The sequence below is a fragment of the Mercenaria mercenaria genome, chromosome 15 (assembly GCF_021730395.1).
Source record: "Mercenaria mercenaria strain notata chromosome 15, MADL_Memer_1, whole genome shotgun sequence".
Classification (NCBI taxonomy): Eukaryota; Metazoa; Mollusca; class Bivalvia; order Venerida; family Veneridae; genus Mercenaria; species Mercenaria mercenaria.
The window spans coordinates 68,299,970-68,316,145 of NC_069375.1; the positions used below are offsets into that span (position 1 = coordinate 68,299,970).

The 16,176-nt window shown below is 35.7% G+C and overlaps 1 protein-coding gene across 2 annotated transcripts; it reads left to right on the forward strand.

Annotated features, from left to right (window-relative positions):
- The first annotated feature begins 2,747 nt into the window (after positions 1-2,747).
- Positions 2,748-14,649, forward strand: LOC123557356 (cholesterol 7-desaturase nvd-like). 2 transcript variants are annotated; one of them, XM_045348800.2, is made up of 7 exons: positions 3,313-3,433; positions 4,241-4,336; positions 5,389-5,577; positions 8,556-8,734; positions 9,983-10,231; positions 12,228-12,401; positions 13,820-14,649. In XM_045348800.2, the coding sequence occupies exons 2-7, from the start codon at positions 4,288-4,290 to the stop codon at positions 13,985-13,987; spliced, it is 1,008 nt and encodes a 335-aa protein (XP_045204735.1). In that variant the 5' UTR covers positions 3,313-3,433; positions 4,241-4,287; the 3' UTR covers positions 13,988-14,649. The 2 variants fall into 2 exon arrangements, with proteins under 2 accessions (XP_045204727.2, XP_045204735.1); XM_045348792.2 differs by lacking the exon at positions 4,241-4,336 and having other exon boundaries at positions 2,748-3,433.
- The last annotated feature ends 1,527 nt before the right edge of the window (positions 14,650-16,176 follow it).

The following is a 16,176-nucleotide window of genomic DNA, read 5'->3' on the forward strand; positions in this document are numbered from 1 at the left end:
GACTAAGTTAAAGTTTGAAGTTGCAGAAAGACACACTTGATTGTTGATAACATAACTATTCCGAACACAGTCCAAAATTGAAGCTGCAGAAAGACACGCTTGATTGCTGATAAAATGAATATTCTGAGCATAGTTAAAGTTTGAAGTTGCAGAAAGACAAACTTGATTGTTGATAACATAACTATTCCGAACACAGTCCAAAATTAAAGTTGGAGGAAGACACGTTTGACTGATAACATAACTAACTATTTCGAAGACAGTCCATTATTGAAGTTGCAGACAGGCATGCTTGATTGGTGACAAAATGTATATCCAGGGCATAGTAAAAGGTTGAAGTTTGATTGGTGATAAAATGAATATTCTGAGCATAAATTGATGTTGCAGACAGATCCGTTCGACTGGCGATAAAATATATATTCTGATTACACTTCAAGAAAGAAGTTCCAGTTAGAATCGCTATCTCGATGCACATATTTTGGGCACAGCTCAGGAGCGAAGTGCCAGAAAGAATCGGTCGAATGGCCGTAATGTATCCAGATTAATTGAACGTTTGCCTTTACTTTAGAATAAGAAAAACGTTCACATTTTTATTACATGTAAAATGTTACAATAAGAAAATTGAATTTTAGACCTTTTGATAAGTGAAAACAAAATGAAAAAGTTAGTATAGTCCGAAAAGTAAGGAAGTACAGACAAAATCAAGGTTGTTGCTAAGGTTATTACGATTTTATGAACATCTTCATTGATTTTCTTTTTGAACCTACTTCCGTGGTAAGAATGAAATAAAAAATGCAGTAAGATTGTAAAACCAATGTTCATGTCTAGTATACACGTGATGCTCAGTGTGCTGAATAAGGCAATGTTGAAAAACTGATGATAGCGAAGATGACATATTTAATTGCTGAGGATATTGGCGACATTGATGATGATGATGATGATGATGAAATAGATAATAATTATAATGATGAGAATATTGATGATGGTGAGAGTGATTATGATGATGATGATGAGACTGTTAGTGATGATGCAGATGAGAAAATGACGATCATGATGTCATTGTTGATGATGAGAACGGTGATGGAAGTTCAGTGTCATATAGTTCTGTGTCATATTGACAGTTTTGTGCTAAAATTTTGTTGCAAGGAAACATATATTGATATATGAATAACGTCATGAGATTGTTACATGTAATCAATGCTCAAAGGCAAAACCATTTGCAATCGCTGCCCTCACCATATAAACCTTTAAGTTAAAGCTTTATCTCGCTAACCCCTTTATATATTGTCGATCAATCACAAAATCCTTCCTTTATTTAGAAAGTACTTACTTACGCCGGAAAAGGGTGGTATATTTTCAAAGTATTCTCCTCCATCAAAGTCCGGAGGCGAACGGCCAAGAAGGACCATGTTTCAAGTGATGCTTTAAACACTGGTGCATCCACTTGCTGTCACTGTGCGTTCATATGAATTTTTCTCGGAAAGAAATGCAACCAATCTTTGTATTTGCTTATCTTTTAGGTTACATAAAGAATTGGAACACAGATGTAAAGTATGACGTTTTAATTACATGTATATTCAGTCCAGATTTCACCGGAATCAAAATTAATAATAAATAACTTTGCGAAGTATGTGTAATTAGGGCACTGTCATGAGCAATATCAGTACTTTGTTTCGCCTACTGATTTGGCAGATATGCTTTGTTCTTGGTGGCAATAAAATGTATTTAAGAAATGAAATGATTTTTTTTCGGTGCGATTCATATTTAATTTGCTGATCCTATTCTGTCGTTCATTTCACATAAACACGGTAAAAATAGTGTCATTTTTTAATATTTATATTATATTTTCTTTTCATTTGTAAACAAGATAATATTATGAATTGCACATATTTTGTGGCAAAATTTGCTTCCCGGCCATTCTGTGCACCAGACGGAACAACTGCGGCGTCATCTAAGGAAGGTTCTCCCTGACTATACGCGGACGTCGTCAAAACAGCGGCCGGTTATCACTAAGCAGCGATAACGTAACTTTCGCGCCTTTCCTTTTGCTGTTCATATGAAATGAACGTCATAATTTTCAATGGAAAAGAATAGGGCGAATGTAAATATATAAATCTGAGTTTCATATTTTAACAACCAAAAGCGGAATTATATACTTGTAGTATGTGTTAATCTTTTAATTTTAGAATCGTCTATGTTTTCTTAAAGAAATAGCCCGGACAAAGTTGACATTGACTCCAAACTTAGATCGTTGCATAGAAAACCTGAGCGGAAGTTTTCGTATGTTTTATGTGAATAAAAAAAAACAGTTTGAAAAAACAAAACAAAAAAAACAGAACAATAAAAAAACTCAAATTTATTTCGAAAATTAAGGTTTACATACGAATATTGGCAATACTGAAAAACAAGAACTAATGTAATAAGCACCATAAAAACTAACAATTATTGATTAAAAATATTTTTGGACGAATCAATTTTGTCATTTTTCGGATGTCTATTGACTTTTATATATACCGAAAAAAGAAGGATCAAAACTGTCATTACTTATGTCAAGTAGTCGCTTTATATGGATTTTGGCGAAATATTATATTTCGCCTAAAAGGTGTGGGTGAGTCCCTTTAATACCCTCGAAAAAATAATTAACAGAAACGTTAAAACACAACACATGAACTCGCGATGGCATGTTAAATGTTTGTTAAATTTTGACATTACTTCTCTATATGCTTACATTATTTCGAGAGTGTACCTTTAATTGCATTGACGGCACGTAACTGGGTTAAGGTCATTAGATATGTGGAGTTTGCTGTTAATCGATAGCTAACTAATGACACCGGAAATCCAATATAAACACGACAAAAATACATCTGGATTTATATTGTGTTTAATGGTTATTGCAACCAAATGTGAAGTTCGTACTTTCGGTTTAAATATAGATGTAATCAGTTCATATTCAAGTTAGTCAAAATTCAATTAAAAAATATATTAAATTTAAAGGACGGCGATCCATTTAAAATGTCGGCGATAAGAATACTAGTGGTTTGCGCTTTTGTTATTTTGTTTTCTGTAATTGTTAACGACACCATACAACCGCTGCTCCGCTTGACCACTATACAGTTGGAAAAAAATGTTGCACGAATAAACTCCAGTATACGGAACACGGATATTCTCTCGCCGTTCTTATATGTTGCTATAGCTCTTGTAAGTTTTATAGCGTATCATTTCTACATCTTGTTGTTCCGTCCATTGAACAGAGTAAGAATTCTAGGCGACCTCGGTTATCAAAAAGATGGGAAATTTTCGATGAAAGAAATTGCAAACATTGTGAAGAAACGACGAGATGTAGGAGAAATTCCGCCAGTGTATCCAAATGGCTGGTTCGCAATCATTGAAGGCTGGAGACTAAAGACAGGAGAAACCAAAAGTATACATGCTATAGGTAATTGTGGGTATATTTCAGTTTGTACTTCAGTGCAGTGTAGCTTTTAATGGTAAATCTGCATTAAACAATCTAAACATACAACTTCGAAAGGTATGTTTCATTTGACTGGGTGACTAACTTGACGCTATAGACAGAAAGTCATTCATTCCATGGTGGAACAACTTAATTTCATAGATCTATACAATTCATTCAATATAATCAATGGTCGAACACTTTGCTGTCACAGATCGATGTAATTTATTTCATTGTGGAAAAAATGATTCAATAGATCCACATCATTTATTCCATGGTGGAACAACACAAAGTATTCATTTCATTGTGGAACAACTAGAATTTATGGATCTGTATCATTCTTTCAATTGATTTTGTATGTCCATATCAATTACATATGGTGGAACAACTTAATTTCATAGATATATATCATTTCATTGATTTTATAGATCCATAACATCATTTCCATGGCGGAAAACCTTGATTCTTTTATATGCATATTTTTCATTCTATGGTGGAACAACTTGATTTTACAGACCATGCCATTCCTACTACAGTGGAACAATTTTCTTATATATATCCCACTATTATCCACTCTATTTATTCCACGGTGGAGTAGCCTGAGCCCGATTTCATAGATGTATATCATCTATATATATCATCTATTCCGATGTAGTGGAACATCATTCACTTCTTGGTGGAAAAAAGTTATTTTTGAATTAATGACATTTATTCTGTGATTGAATAGACCTATATCTTTCAATTCTTTGCCTAAATCTTGATTTATGAATCCATGTCATTTATTCCATGCAGGTGGGACAATTCTATGATGGAACAACTTGATTTTATAGATCTATGTTATGCATTTTATGGTAGATCAACTTGATTTCATAGATTCATTTCATGATGGTAAGACAAGTCGATTTTATACATCCATGATAGCATTTATTCCATGGTCAAACAACTTGATATCATTCAGTCCATGCTAAACAATTTTATTTAACGTGAATCCATTTCCTTTTATATCAAAGTAAAACGACTTGATCTTATGAGCCGTCGACATAGCGGCAAAGTTCTACAATGATTGGATATGATCATGCAAAACACTCTTGCAAGTACTGAGATCATTTGTTTTGTAAGAGACATTTTTTTCTATTTTTTTTATCAAACTTTTCATGGTTAAGAAAAGCATAATGTGGAAGGGAGTATTGAAAAGGAGAATGACTTAAAGCACTTGATGGTCCAAATCATGCGATGTTTAGTTGCAAGGTCAGAATGTGTTGTTTATGATAACATTATTAAAACAAGATAACATTTGATAACTTTAGGACACATTTGAGGTGGCGTGATGTCAGTATGATATCTAGGCCTTAAGAGGTCGAAAACGAGTAAAAAAATCATTACCATACGATTATAAATACTTATGCGATGCATAGCTACCGTGTTGATAGGACAAAAAACCCTCCCCAACCAGCAAACCCATAAACCGCTGGGAAATAAAGAACATTTTCACTAAATTGAGTGGGTGTAAATTGATGGACTTCGTGTGTGGTCATGTTTGATGCGAATAACTATTTTCAATCAAACAGATCAAATCGACAAACATCTCAGACCCACAGAATTGAAATGGCGGTGCTCGAGCTGAGTTTCATGACACATTTAATACTGAAATTATTTATTAAGTAATTGCTAACAAAATGTCAAGCATATATGTATACATGCCATGTGAATTCTGCAGGTATACACAATGTGGTGTGAAAAAATAAAACTTAACTTTAATGCACCATCCTTTTCGAGGCATTCGGTCCAGTATTAATTTAGTGTGACTATCCGGCTTTAAACGACGAAAGTCAGTGTCGGGAATTATTTAAAAAATCAAATTTATAGGGAACAAAGGTTTTATTTCGACCGAGTGAAAGTTTTTTTTACACCGAGTTTTCATTTTTTTATTCATATTTTAGGCCAAGAGCTAGCGGTTTTCCGAGATGAAAAAGGCGTGGCTCATGTTTTAGACGCTTATTGTCCACATATGGGGGCGAATTTAGCAATCGGTGGCCTGGTCGTAGGCGATTGTATACAGTGTCCGTTTCATGGATGGAAATTCAGAGGTCATGACGGGAAATGCACAGGAATTCCATATGCCGAAAAAGGTAAGTTGACTTCATATATATGCTAAATATTATAAAGAGCCTTTTTGCACATAATAAAGTGATATAAAAGACATGATATGATAAAGAAAACCAAAATTCATGCATTTTTAAACTTTACGCGTCAGCGCGTATGCCGCATCACTTATTAGATGTTTCCTTGCGAGTATTAGACATTTACGAATTAAGTCTACGTGGACTGTGAACACCTAAGACGATCGATTTTTCAAGGGGACCGTCTCAGCATGATTATTTTAATTTATGTGTGGTAGGAAAACAATCCTATAATGATGTTAAGGTCTGGCTTATTATGTCACCGCACAGGATAAGATTTGGATGTGTCTGTCCGTCTGTCTGTTCGCAAGAGAGGTGTTTTGTTATGCATATCGCAAAAAGTATTTGATCTAGCTTCATAACACTTTCCTGAAATGTTCTTCAATATTATAAGTTGCACATCTGCGACAAAATTGAAAAGATGAGCTAATCTGTTCGCAGTGTATCCGTATTTCATCGTCGTCGTCGTCGGAAATGAAAATAATATTTAAACTTGGTAAGCTGGGATCATAATGTAGGTTAGCATGTAAAACACTGTGAAAACTGTAGAAAACGTAATATCTTGCGTCTCCATTCCTTTGTTGTTATTATACGCCCGAAGGAACGTATTTTGGTATACCCCAGGTGTTCATCTGGCCGTCTGTCTGTCAGTGTGTCTGTCTGTATGTCCGTCTGTCCGTTAGCAATTTCTTGCCGACTCCGCCCTATAACTCGAGAACCCCTTAAAGGATTTTAAACAAACTTGACAAATGTTCTCCACATCAAGACAACGTGCAAAGCGCCTGTATAAGGTTGCTGGCTTTAAGGTCAATGTCACACTTAGGTGCCAAGGTCATATGACTTTGTTTCGTGTCCGCTCTGTAACTCTTGGTCTCTTTGAGGGATTTTAAAGAAACATTGCAAAAATGTCCACCACATCGAGACAATGTCAATGTCAAACTTAGGGGTGGGGTCAAAGGTCATGTAACTTTGTTTCGAGTGCAATGTGTAACTCTTGAACTGCTTGAAGGATTTGAAAGAAACTTGGCACAAATGTTCACCATATTATGACGACGTGCAGAGCGCATGGCTCGCTTTAAAACTTTTGGCGATATGTGTACCATAACTTCTCTCTGATGGACAGAAACACGCAACAAGAGCATTCAGTAAGACAGCGCGCTCGACTTTTCTTGATACTTGACTCTGAATTAGAGCTTTGCCAGCTTTTCCATGTTAAAACGGGACATAACTCTGTCAAAATTCAAACCAGAGTAATGGGAAATATTTCTCCACGTGTAGACTTTGATCATAGTAAAAAGTATTTTAAGTTTCAAGTCAACGGCTTTAATAGTAACAGATATATTCGACTTTATCAAAAATTTTAACAAACACAAGTGAAAAGGGGGCATAATTCTGTCAAAATTCAAATCAGAGTTATGGGCATTGTTTACCCTGTTGTAGACTTCGAAAGTAAATAACTATTTTAAATTTCAAGTCAATAGCTATGATGGTAACAGAGATATTTGACTTCATCTAAAACTTAAACCAAAAATTCTAAGTTAAAAAGGGGCATAATTCTATCAAAATTCAAATCAGAGTTATGGGGATTGTTTCTCCTGGTGAAGCCTTTGATGGTAAATGAGTATTTTAAGTTTCAAGTCAATAGCTTTAATAGTAACATAGATATTTGACTTTATCAAACAATTTAACCAAAAATTCTATATTTAAAAGGGGCATAAATCTGTCAAAATTCAAATCAGAGTTATGAGGATTGTTTTTCCTGGTGTAAACTTCGAAAGTAAATAACTATTGTAAGTTTAAATTAAATAGCTTTGAAAGTAACAGAGATATTTGACTTTATCAAAAACTTTAACCAAAAATTCTAAGTTAAAAAGGAGCATAATTCTGTCAAAATGCAAATCAGAGTAATGAAGATTGTTTTTTTTCCTGGTGTAGATTCAATAGTAAATAACTATTTTAGGTTTCAAGTGAATAGCTTTCATAGTAACAGAGAAATTTGACTTTATCGAAAGCTTTAACCAGAAATTCTAAGTTAATAAGGGGCATAATTTTCTCAAAATTCAAACCAGAGTTATTGGGATTATTTCTCCTGGTGTAGACTTTGATAGTAAATACCTATTATAAGTTTCAAGTCAATAGATTTGATAGTAAAAGAGATATTTGACTTTATCAAAAACTTTTACCAACGGCGAAGAAAAGTCGAGCTAAAAACAGGCACATCCGAATTTATATCACCTACCGCATAGTGATGATAGTGATGATGACCGTATTGCCGTTATAAACTCAATATCCTACCGCGCATAATATGATCAAATTATGTTGAGACGGTCCCCTTGAAAAATCTATCGGCTTAGGTGTCCAGAGTCCACGTAGACTTAATTCGAAAATGTCTATTAGTCGGTGTAGTAACAGAATACAAATATAGTTACACTGCCTTTTCACTTAGTTTGAACTTGTTCGTGTTATATACGGCAAGTAACCTATAGAGCTTCGGAGTTTACGGCTTATTTCCGGCACAAATCCGGCGGTGTTCTTATATTTATCTGTTGATGGCGTAGTACCATCTTTGCAAGCTGTCAGGCAGAGTCAGGATTTTTCACTCGGGGTTCGAACTCCTGACATCTTATATTGGTAATTTGATACTGTACGTATTTGTAAAGTCGAGCAGATAGACTAACGGACTAGGGCGTACGACCGGTTAATCTGTTGTTAACCTTTAAGCTGCTGGCGGCAAGTGATTTTGCTTTTGCGACCAGTGCAGATCAAGATCAGCCTGCACATCATGGTCTGCACTGTTCGCTATTCAGGCAGTAAAATTTCAGGGAACATCCCTTCGAATGATAAATGGTATTGCCCAAAATGTATGATGGACCAGTCCGTTTTAAAAATTTACAGGGTCAAGGTTAATCTATTTCTAATGTTTACAGTTCCCGATGTAGCTAGAGCGAAATCTTGGAACACTGTTGAAATAAATGGCTGGATAAACGTGTGGTACCATGCCGAGGGATCGGAGCCGTACTGGACATTGCCGGAAATTGAGGAGATCACGAACGGAACGTTTCGGTACAAGGGACGTACGGAACATCACGTTAATGCGCATATAGAAGTAAAAATATATTGTCACTGAAAATAAGTTTCGCCTTTAAACCAACTGGAAATTAGTTAGATATTGAAACAACACAATTAAAAGTGTATAGCTCAGAATTTATTCTGAGCAGCTTGCAGTTATTTCTTGTAAATTCATCGAACATTAGGCCTAGTATTATTGATAAACTTTCGAGAACGTGTAATTTATCAGAACACGCCCATTGAGAAAGCGTGCGTTTTTGCAAATAATTCAGCATCGGTATTATTTTAGAAATATTTTGCTGGGTGTAACGTCGCAACGGTACATAGGTCATGACTGTAGTGACTTTGATAGTGGTCGAAGACCCCAGATCCCCCTCCATGCATTATTTTATCACGGGCGGGCACCTGGGTAGAACCACAGACCTTCCATAAGCCAGCTGGATGGCTTCCTAACATGAAGAATTCAACGCCCGAGGCTCGGACCCATATCGGTGAGGCGAAAGTGGTTCAAAGTCAGCGAATTTAACCTGTCGGCAACGGAGGTCCCCAATCTGACTAAAGTACATCTCCTATTACGCTACGCATAGGATCTGAAAACGACCTATTCATTGCCTCGTTCTGACGGCCCTTTCACTAGCCAATCAGAGCCTAGCTTACAACATCTTGCAAATCTACCTGTAGCATTGACTTTTGATATTTACAATTCTTATGTTGTAATGTATCAGATAGCCGGTTAGCTCAGTCGGTAGGCCACTTGCTTTGTAAGCGAGGGGTCCCGGGTTCGAGTCCTGGAATAACTGTATATTTTTCTTACTCTTTGACAATCGAACAAGTCGTCTGATTGGATAACATAAAAATAGCAATAATGGAAATCCAAAATATACAGAAGACGAATGTGAATGGGTCGTTCTCAGATCTTCGTTTAGAAGATCAAGCACTTTAGTCAGATTGCGGAGGTCCCCTGCTTTTACTCACATACTAGCTTAGAATAAGAAAATAAGACAATATAAAAAGGAAAGAGACTTATTATATTTGATGTTTAAAGAATGTGGCAGTGACTAAATTGATAGCACTACCTTTTAAGGTAATTAATCTATTCAAGGCAGGAATCAATAATGACAATCGGCAGTTTCCGTTCGATTACGTATGCGATTTCGGCATTCTCCGGTTCTTATGAAAAAAAATCTACTTTGTCGAAGGATGCCGAAATGGCATACGAGTATACGTAGTTGCGCGGAAATTGCCGATTGTTTTTGCGAACCTACTACATTAATTTCACTTTCAGGAAATCCCAGAAAACGCAGCCGATGCGGCTCATCTGAGGCAAGTCCATCGTCCATTTATTGCCGGGGGTTATGACCTTAATAAAATGTGGAACAGATACATCAGCTGGGCGCATCATAACTGGGAAGCAACATGGAGCCAGAGACCAAGTCCCGATGATCATATTGGCTGCATGGAAGTCACGCACGACTTGAAATTTTTTGACTGTAGCCTGTTTCGTTTGTTTAAGTTAAAAGTGAGAGCAATGCAGGTAAGAGGGCTTTGAGCAATCGTGGCATTTGTTGATTACGTAAAATTGAATTATCAGGTTGAAATTCAACCTTTTAGAATTTTTATAAACGTACAAAATATAGATTTGTATAAACTACACCTAAGGGAGACCACTTGAACAGCCCTAAATACACTTTCAGTCCACTGAGCTCATTGAGTTACTTCCCTGTGACCTGACCCAGTCGTTGATTACAACTGTATTAACACACTAACGCCTTATTAATTGTTTCTTGACAGGATCTTGTTGAAATTTGACCAGTAGTTAAGTAGTATTCTGTAAACTATCCAAAACTGTTCCCCGATCTCCATCCAAGAACTGTTTACACCAAAAACGCTGAATAAGAGGTGTTTCATGTGAAATAGTTCCATGCTGTTTATAAATTACCGTTAAGGTTTAGGAGTAAATTATCAAAACACAGAAATACTTAATAATATGAACTAAGGCAAAGCCTCAAAGCGAGCTCAAAGAAATCGGATTTATCTAAAAATATTATACATCATTTATTTGTCACAAAGAAACTATTCACTAGTCACAAGAATTCAGGAGAACCTGTTCACTATAATGAAAAAGTCTACATTTAGTGTCACCATGCCTATAACAGTGAATATCATACGTTGCAAAATTTATGGGAAGCCGGTGTCACGGTGACGTCATTACCGCGTTCCCGTTTCTTTCTGCTTATTAATGACATTTTTTCCATTTTCTGGCCGATGCTTGATCTTTTAAATGCAAATAATATTTTTTTCAAACAACTGGAAATCATTCTTTCATTATTGTTGAGTGATGAATAATTTTTAGCAATTGAATCAAGTTCTGTATTCACTCCGGAAAGAAGTACTTCCTGTGAGCACCAATCCGCTAGGGTGCGCTTTTTTAAAACTTCCGACGAAACTTTTCAAATCCATCACCAAGTGTGAAAGTATACTTGCGTTACCGTAAAGCTCGATTCTCGAGCAGGCCCTTCGGGCCTGCTCTTCGAGCTCGCTAATATGAAAAAGGCAAAGCCTCTGAGCGAGCGTAGGCTTAAACGGCAAAGAAACTATTCACTTCTTAAAACAATTCCGAGAACCTATTCACTTGAAAAGAAACAAAAATTTAGTGTCATTATACCTGAAACAGTGAATATCATGCATTGCAAAATTTATGGAAAGCCGGTGTCACGGTGACGTCATTACCTGTTTGTGGCGTTCTTATGGCTTTATGCTTATTTATGACATTTTGTTCCATTTTCTGGCCAATGCTTGATCTTTTAAAAGAAAATCATATTTTTTTCTACCAACTGGAAATCTTTCTTGCATTATTTTTGAGTGATGGATAATATTCAGCAATCAAATGAAGTTCTGTATTCACTGCCAACAAAGCATTTCCTGTGAGCACCTGCCCTCTAGGGACACGCACTTTGTAAAATAAAAGCAAAATTGAAATTATTTCCGTAACATAACGTTTTTAAAAAATAAAGACACCTAATGAACATAGAGATTGTAACTCAAATATAAAATTTAAAAAAAAAAACAAACAATTTTCCCGACTTTGACGGAAGTAGAACAAAATGGCGGCACCCAAAATGGCGGCGCCCAGACGAGAGGAAAATTTTTCAGCTACATCACTTTGCCCCATTCGGCACACCTTTGTTATATTCGCCTACACATTGCCGTAAGGCGAGCTACGCGCTCGCAATTGCGCTTCGCGCAATTGCTCGCGAGCTACGCTCGCTATTAAACTAACAACATATTTACCAACACTTTTGTATTATAATATATACATAATTGATTATTCATGTATGTAGTACCCAATGTGTTATGTCAATTAAATAGACTTTTTCAGTAACAGCAGATTCAAATAAGTTTAGGTAAAATTAATATCGAACAGTACAGAGCAAGATCAGACTGCACGAACGTGCAGGCTGATCTTTGTCTGCACTGGCCGCAAAGGCAGAATCACTTGCAAAGGTTAAAGATATAAACTCCATTTTCAGATTGGTCCAGCAATTGTACATATAACGATGGAAGGTATATTTTTCAAGTGTATTTTGCTTCACGTTGTTACGCCGATGGAACCTGTGGTTCAGAAGGTTGTGCAAAACATTTATGTGCACTGGGCCTTGCCAAATATCATCGCAAAAATCTTTTTAGCCGGCGATGCCATTCAGGTAAATACTATTGAGTTGTGTTTGTAAATTATCGATTTTTTTCCTTTAGCCAAGTACTATTGTTTTGACTATCTTTAATTCAGAGATGCTGTTAAATAAATGCAAAATCATTTCTATTTTACGGTCAAGTATTTTACCTTTTTAGGGGAAATAATTATGCAGTATTTCACTTAACATTAAAACGAATAAAATAGTCAGAAAAAATACAAAAAAGGTCATTAAGGTCATTTGAATTAAAAATTTACAATGAAATTATTTATATCTGTACAATGAAACGGAGGCATTTTAGTTTATTTTCTCTATGAATGATAATTATCATTATGAAATATGACATTTATGGCAAACTTGTGCTAAATACAAATAAATGTAGGATTTTAATTTAATGTTTATTTTGATATTTAAAAAATTAGACTGGCTTATTTGATATTTTTTCAGGATCTTTCTTGTTATTTATCAATTTACAATACACAGAGGTGCAAATATATTGTAGAACTGTGTTATCATTGTAGCCTAGAATTTGCTCGAATGGTCCGCCATTGTGTTGGAACAGATTCTTCAACATTTATTATACTTGCACTTTTCGTACTATTTTCAAGTATAATTTCTTATTGCTCGCGTGTTCGCGTTTTCAGCCAGAATCGCACGACAAATATGCAAGTCGTCTCGTTCGTTACGACAAAAGGAAAACACGACATGGCTTAAATAAGCAACACTATTTATGATCTTACTTTTGGTTTTTTTTTTGTGTTTGGAGAAAAAACAAGAAATTGCTGAAATGAACCACCAAAATATTTACACGTTTTATTTTCATAAGGCGGGGCAAACTCCAACGCAGTGATCTCCTTTGCCGCTTCGCTCACACAACATTCACGTGACCATTGTTCATCACGTGATGATCGGTTTTAAAATAAACTTATATGTTGATATAATATAGAAATCTACCAAACTTTTGACAATAACATATCTTGGCCAGCAGGAAAATATTGAAAAGCCTCTGTTTCGGCTTGGGATCAATGGCAGCATAATTATCTTGAACGGATAAGTTTCAGCATACTTAGCGGTCTTATAAATAATTACCCATTTTCAATCACAGTCGTTATTTTTTTTATTATTGGACATTTGCCTGTGCTAAAAGAAGTGTAAACTACGAAAACATTGGGGTAAAATTAACTAAACAATTATATAATTAAAAGAGGTCTACTTAGCTGAATTTTAGCTAAAAACATTGTGTTGGCAGAGCGGCAAGGGAGATCACTGCGTTTGGAGTAGACGCACGAAATGATAGGTATTAGTCACCGGCATATATGTGTTCATGAAAACAAGAATGGCAGAAATCAGCTACCATTTATTATCATATTTTATTATTATTTCATTATTATTACACCATATTAAATTATGTTTGGTTTTATGTTTGTCAGGTGGAGAGAGACGTATCTATTTGGAACAACAAGAAATTTCAGTCCAAACCAGTGCTAACAAAGACCAAAGAAGACAGTTTGATAGCACGCCATAGACGCTGGTATTCTCAGTTTTACTCAGAGCACAGTCCGCGGTTAAAGTTCCAAAAGGATACGCTGGACTGGTGATATTAAATTTCCAAATGGAAAAATGGATTGTTGATGTTTTTCAATGTTTTGACAGGGTATTACATGTGATAAATGTAAAACCGATGAACATTCCATTTCTATGTTAAAGTTTGTGATAAAAAGAAACTAAAAGTTTCAGACATTGACAGAAAGATAAGCTGATCTGGTCACGGATAAATTTGTTGTCAGTAAAAGACAAGAAAAAAAGTAATTTTATATGCCATACGTTTCTTCGTGTACATATACGGGCATGATCAATCGCCAATGAGTATTAATGTTGCATTAATTGTATACCTTTGATCTTATCGTTAATTGTACTTTATGTGGTTCTGGGACGTTCTATGTATGAAAAGAATTGGAACCACTGCCTTATCCTTGCTTGATCGTAAGAGGCGACTAATAGGGTCTTAACACTTGGTTTTGCTGTAACTCTGTGAATCCAGCAGGTATGCAAATTTTGATTCCATACCTCATGTTTTTATTTCGATGTAAATGAGATGTGAAACCAAAATTTGTAGTCCTGTTTGGCGCCATATAACCTATACTGTGTTGGTGCGCCGTAAAATCCAAATATAAAATAGATTGTACTTTATTTCATATTTAAATTTGAAATGATACAAAGTCTTTAAGAACACCTCATCAATATTATCTCATTTATTTCATTCTACCTTGTATTCAAATACAAATGTTACCACATTATTACCCTTTTACTGTTAGTATTTTATAAATAGATATGAGCCGCACCATGAGAAAACCAACATAGTGCATTTGCGACCAGCATTGATCTAGACCAGCCTGCGCATCCGTGCAGTCTGATCAGGATCCAAGCTGTTCGCTAACGGTTTCTCTAATTGCAATAGGGTTTGAATGCGAAAAGCTGTTGGTAATGTTGGTTTTCTCATGGTGCGACTCATATATGCATTACGAAATCTTCTCAACTTCATAGATAGGGCCAGTGTACACCGTTTGATACTTTTATCTAAGTTACAATATCAGGGTACATCGGATTTTTTGTTCTGTACACATTAAATATCACCATCCCTATATAAAAATATTAAATTATTATTATTATTATTATTATTATCCCTTTTATAGTTATATTTTTTCTGGTCCTTTGCGATCAGGTTATATATTCAATGAGTTCACCTAAAACGCCTGCTAAGGCCTAGACAAAAACATTGTTTGTTTCCGGTAACATGCTAAAAAATAGGGTAGGTAGGTCGGTATTTTTTAAAAAAATGTTGTTTTTTTTGCGGGGGGAGTGGGGATTTCTTTTATTAAGTGGGACTTTTCGGCAATAAATTTTGTGTCAAAAAATGAATACAAATAAGGGGGTTATGCATTTAGAGCATCAGTATGTTAATTTCTAACATCACTGACCATTTTTAAAGCACAAAAAGTGCATTTTTGTAACTTTTTGTTAAAAAGTTGAAAAAAATCTCCAAGGCCATGAACACATTTAGGGTCGGGCAAAAAAATGGGGTAGGTCGGGATACCGGAAACAAACATTCTGTAGGCCTAAGGGAGCGCAAGGGTCGTTGCACAATGGACATGACCAAACTTCAATATCAAAGACTGATCATTTTCGACAAAATCTGCAGTCCTGTCCCTTTAAGTTGATGACATGATTATACCCGGATAATTATCATTTTGATAATGTTATCATCCTATACTGTCATGAACATGTGTAATCTTGACCTGTCCTAGTGACCCGACACATTTAATCACAATATCATATTTTGTAAGGTTCTCACTCGCAGATGGAAGTTTGCTTGTTGTCAGTAACTTGCCTCCGCCCATTCTGGTATCTCATTCACATAATGGTACATGTAAATAGATTTGCGCCCGCCCGTGAGCGCAGTTCTACGGATCGCGAGGTCGTGAGTTAGATCCTCGGGCGAGGAGTATATTCTCATTTTCGTCCTCCACCTCTGAATCATGTGGCGACGTTGGCACTACTTACGGAGAACAGGTTATTTTTAAATCAGTTCCGGCAATGTATGCGGTGCAATAACATTATAAGCAAAATACATTATAAGGTCGGAATATTACGAAAGTTAACAAATACTGCCGAAAACATCCGACGTTGGCATTTTGCATTGTTAACTCCGCTTCACGCGCCATTCAGTCTCACAGTCCTTAATATTCAAAGTACTGCAATGGCATTCAGAGTCACAAATAATAACTGC

What these genes read in the sequence shown, in the direction of transcription:
- LOC123557356 (XM_045348792.2), top strand. Translation starts at nt 3,010, where the DNA reads ATGTCGGCGATAAGAATACTAGTGGTTTGCGCTTTTGTTATTTTGTTT. An exon ending in CAAAAGTATACATGCTATAG is followed by an intron (nt 3,434 to 5,388) that starts GTAATTGTGGGT and finishes TTCATATTTTAG; the next exon opens with GCCAAGAGCTAGCGGTTTTC. An exon ending in TAGCCGGCGATGCCATTCAG is followed by an intron (nt 12,402 to 13,819) that starts GTAAATACTATT and finishes TATGTTTGTCAG; the next exon opens with GTGGAGAGAGACGTATCTAT.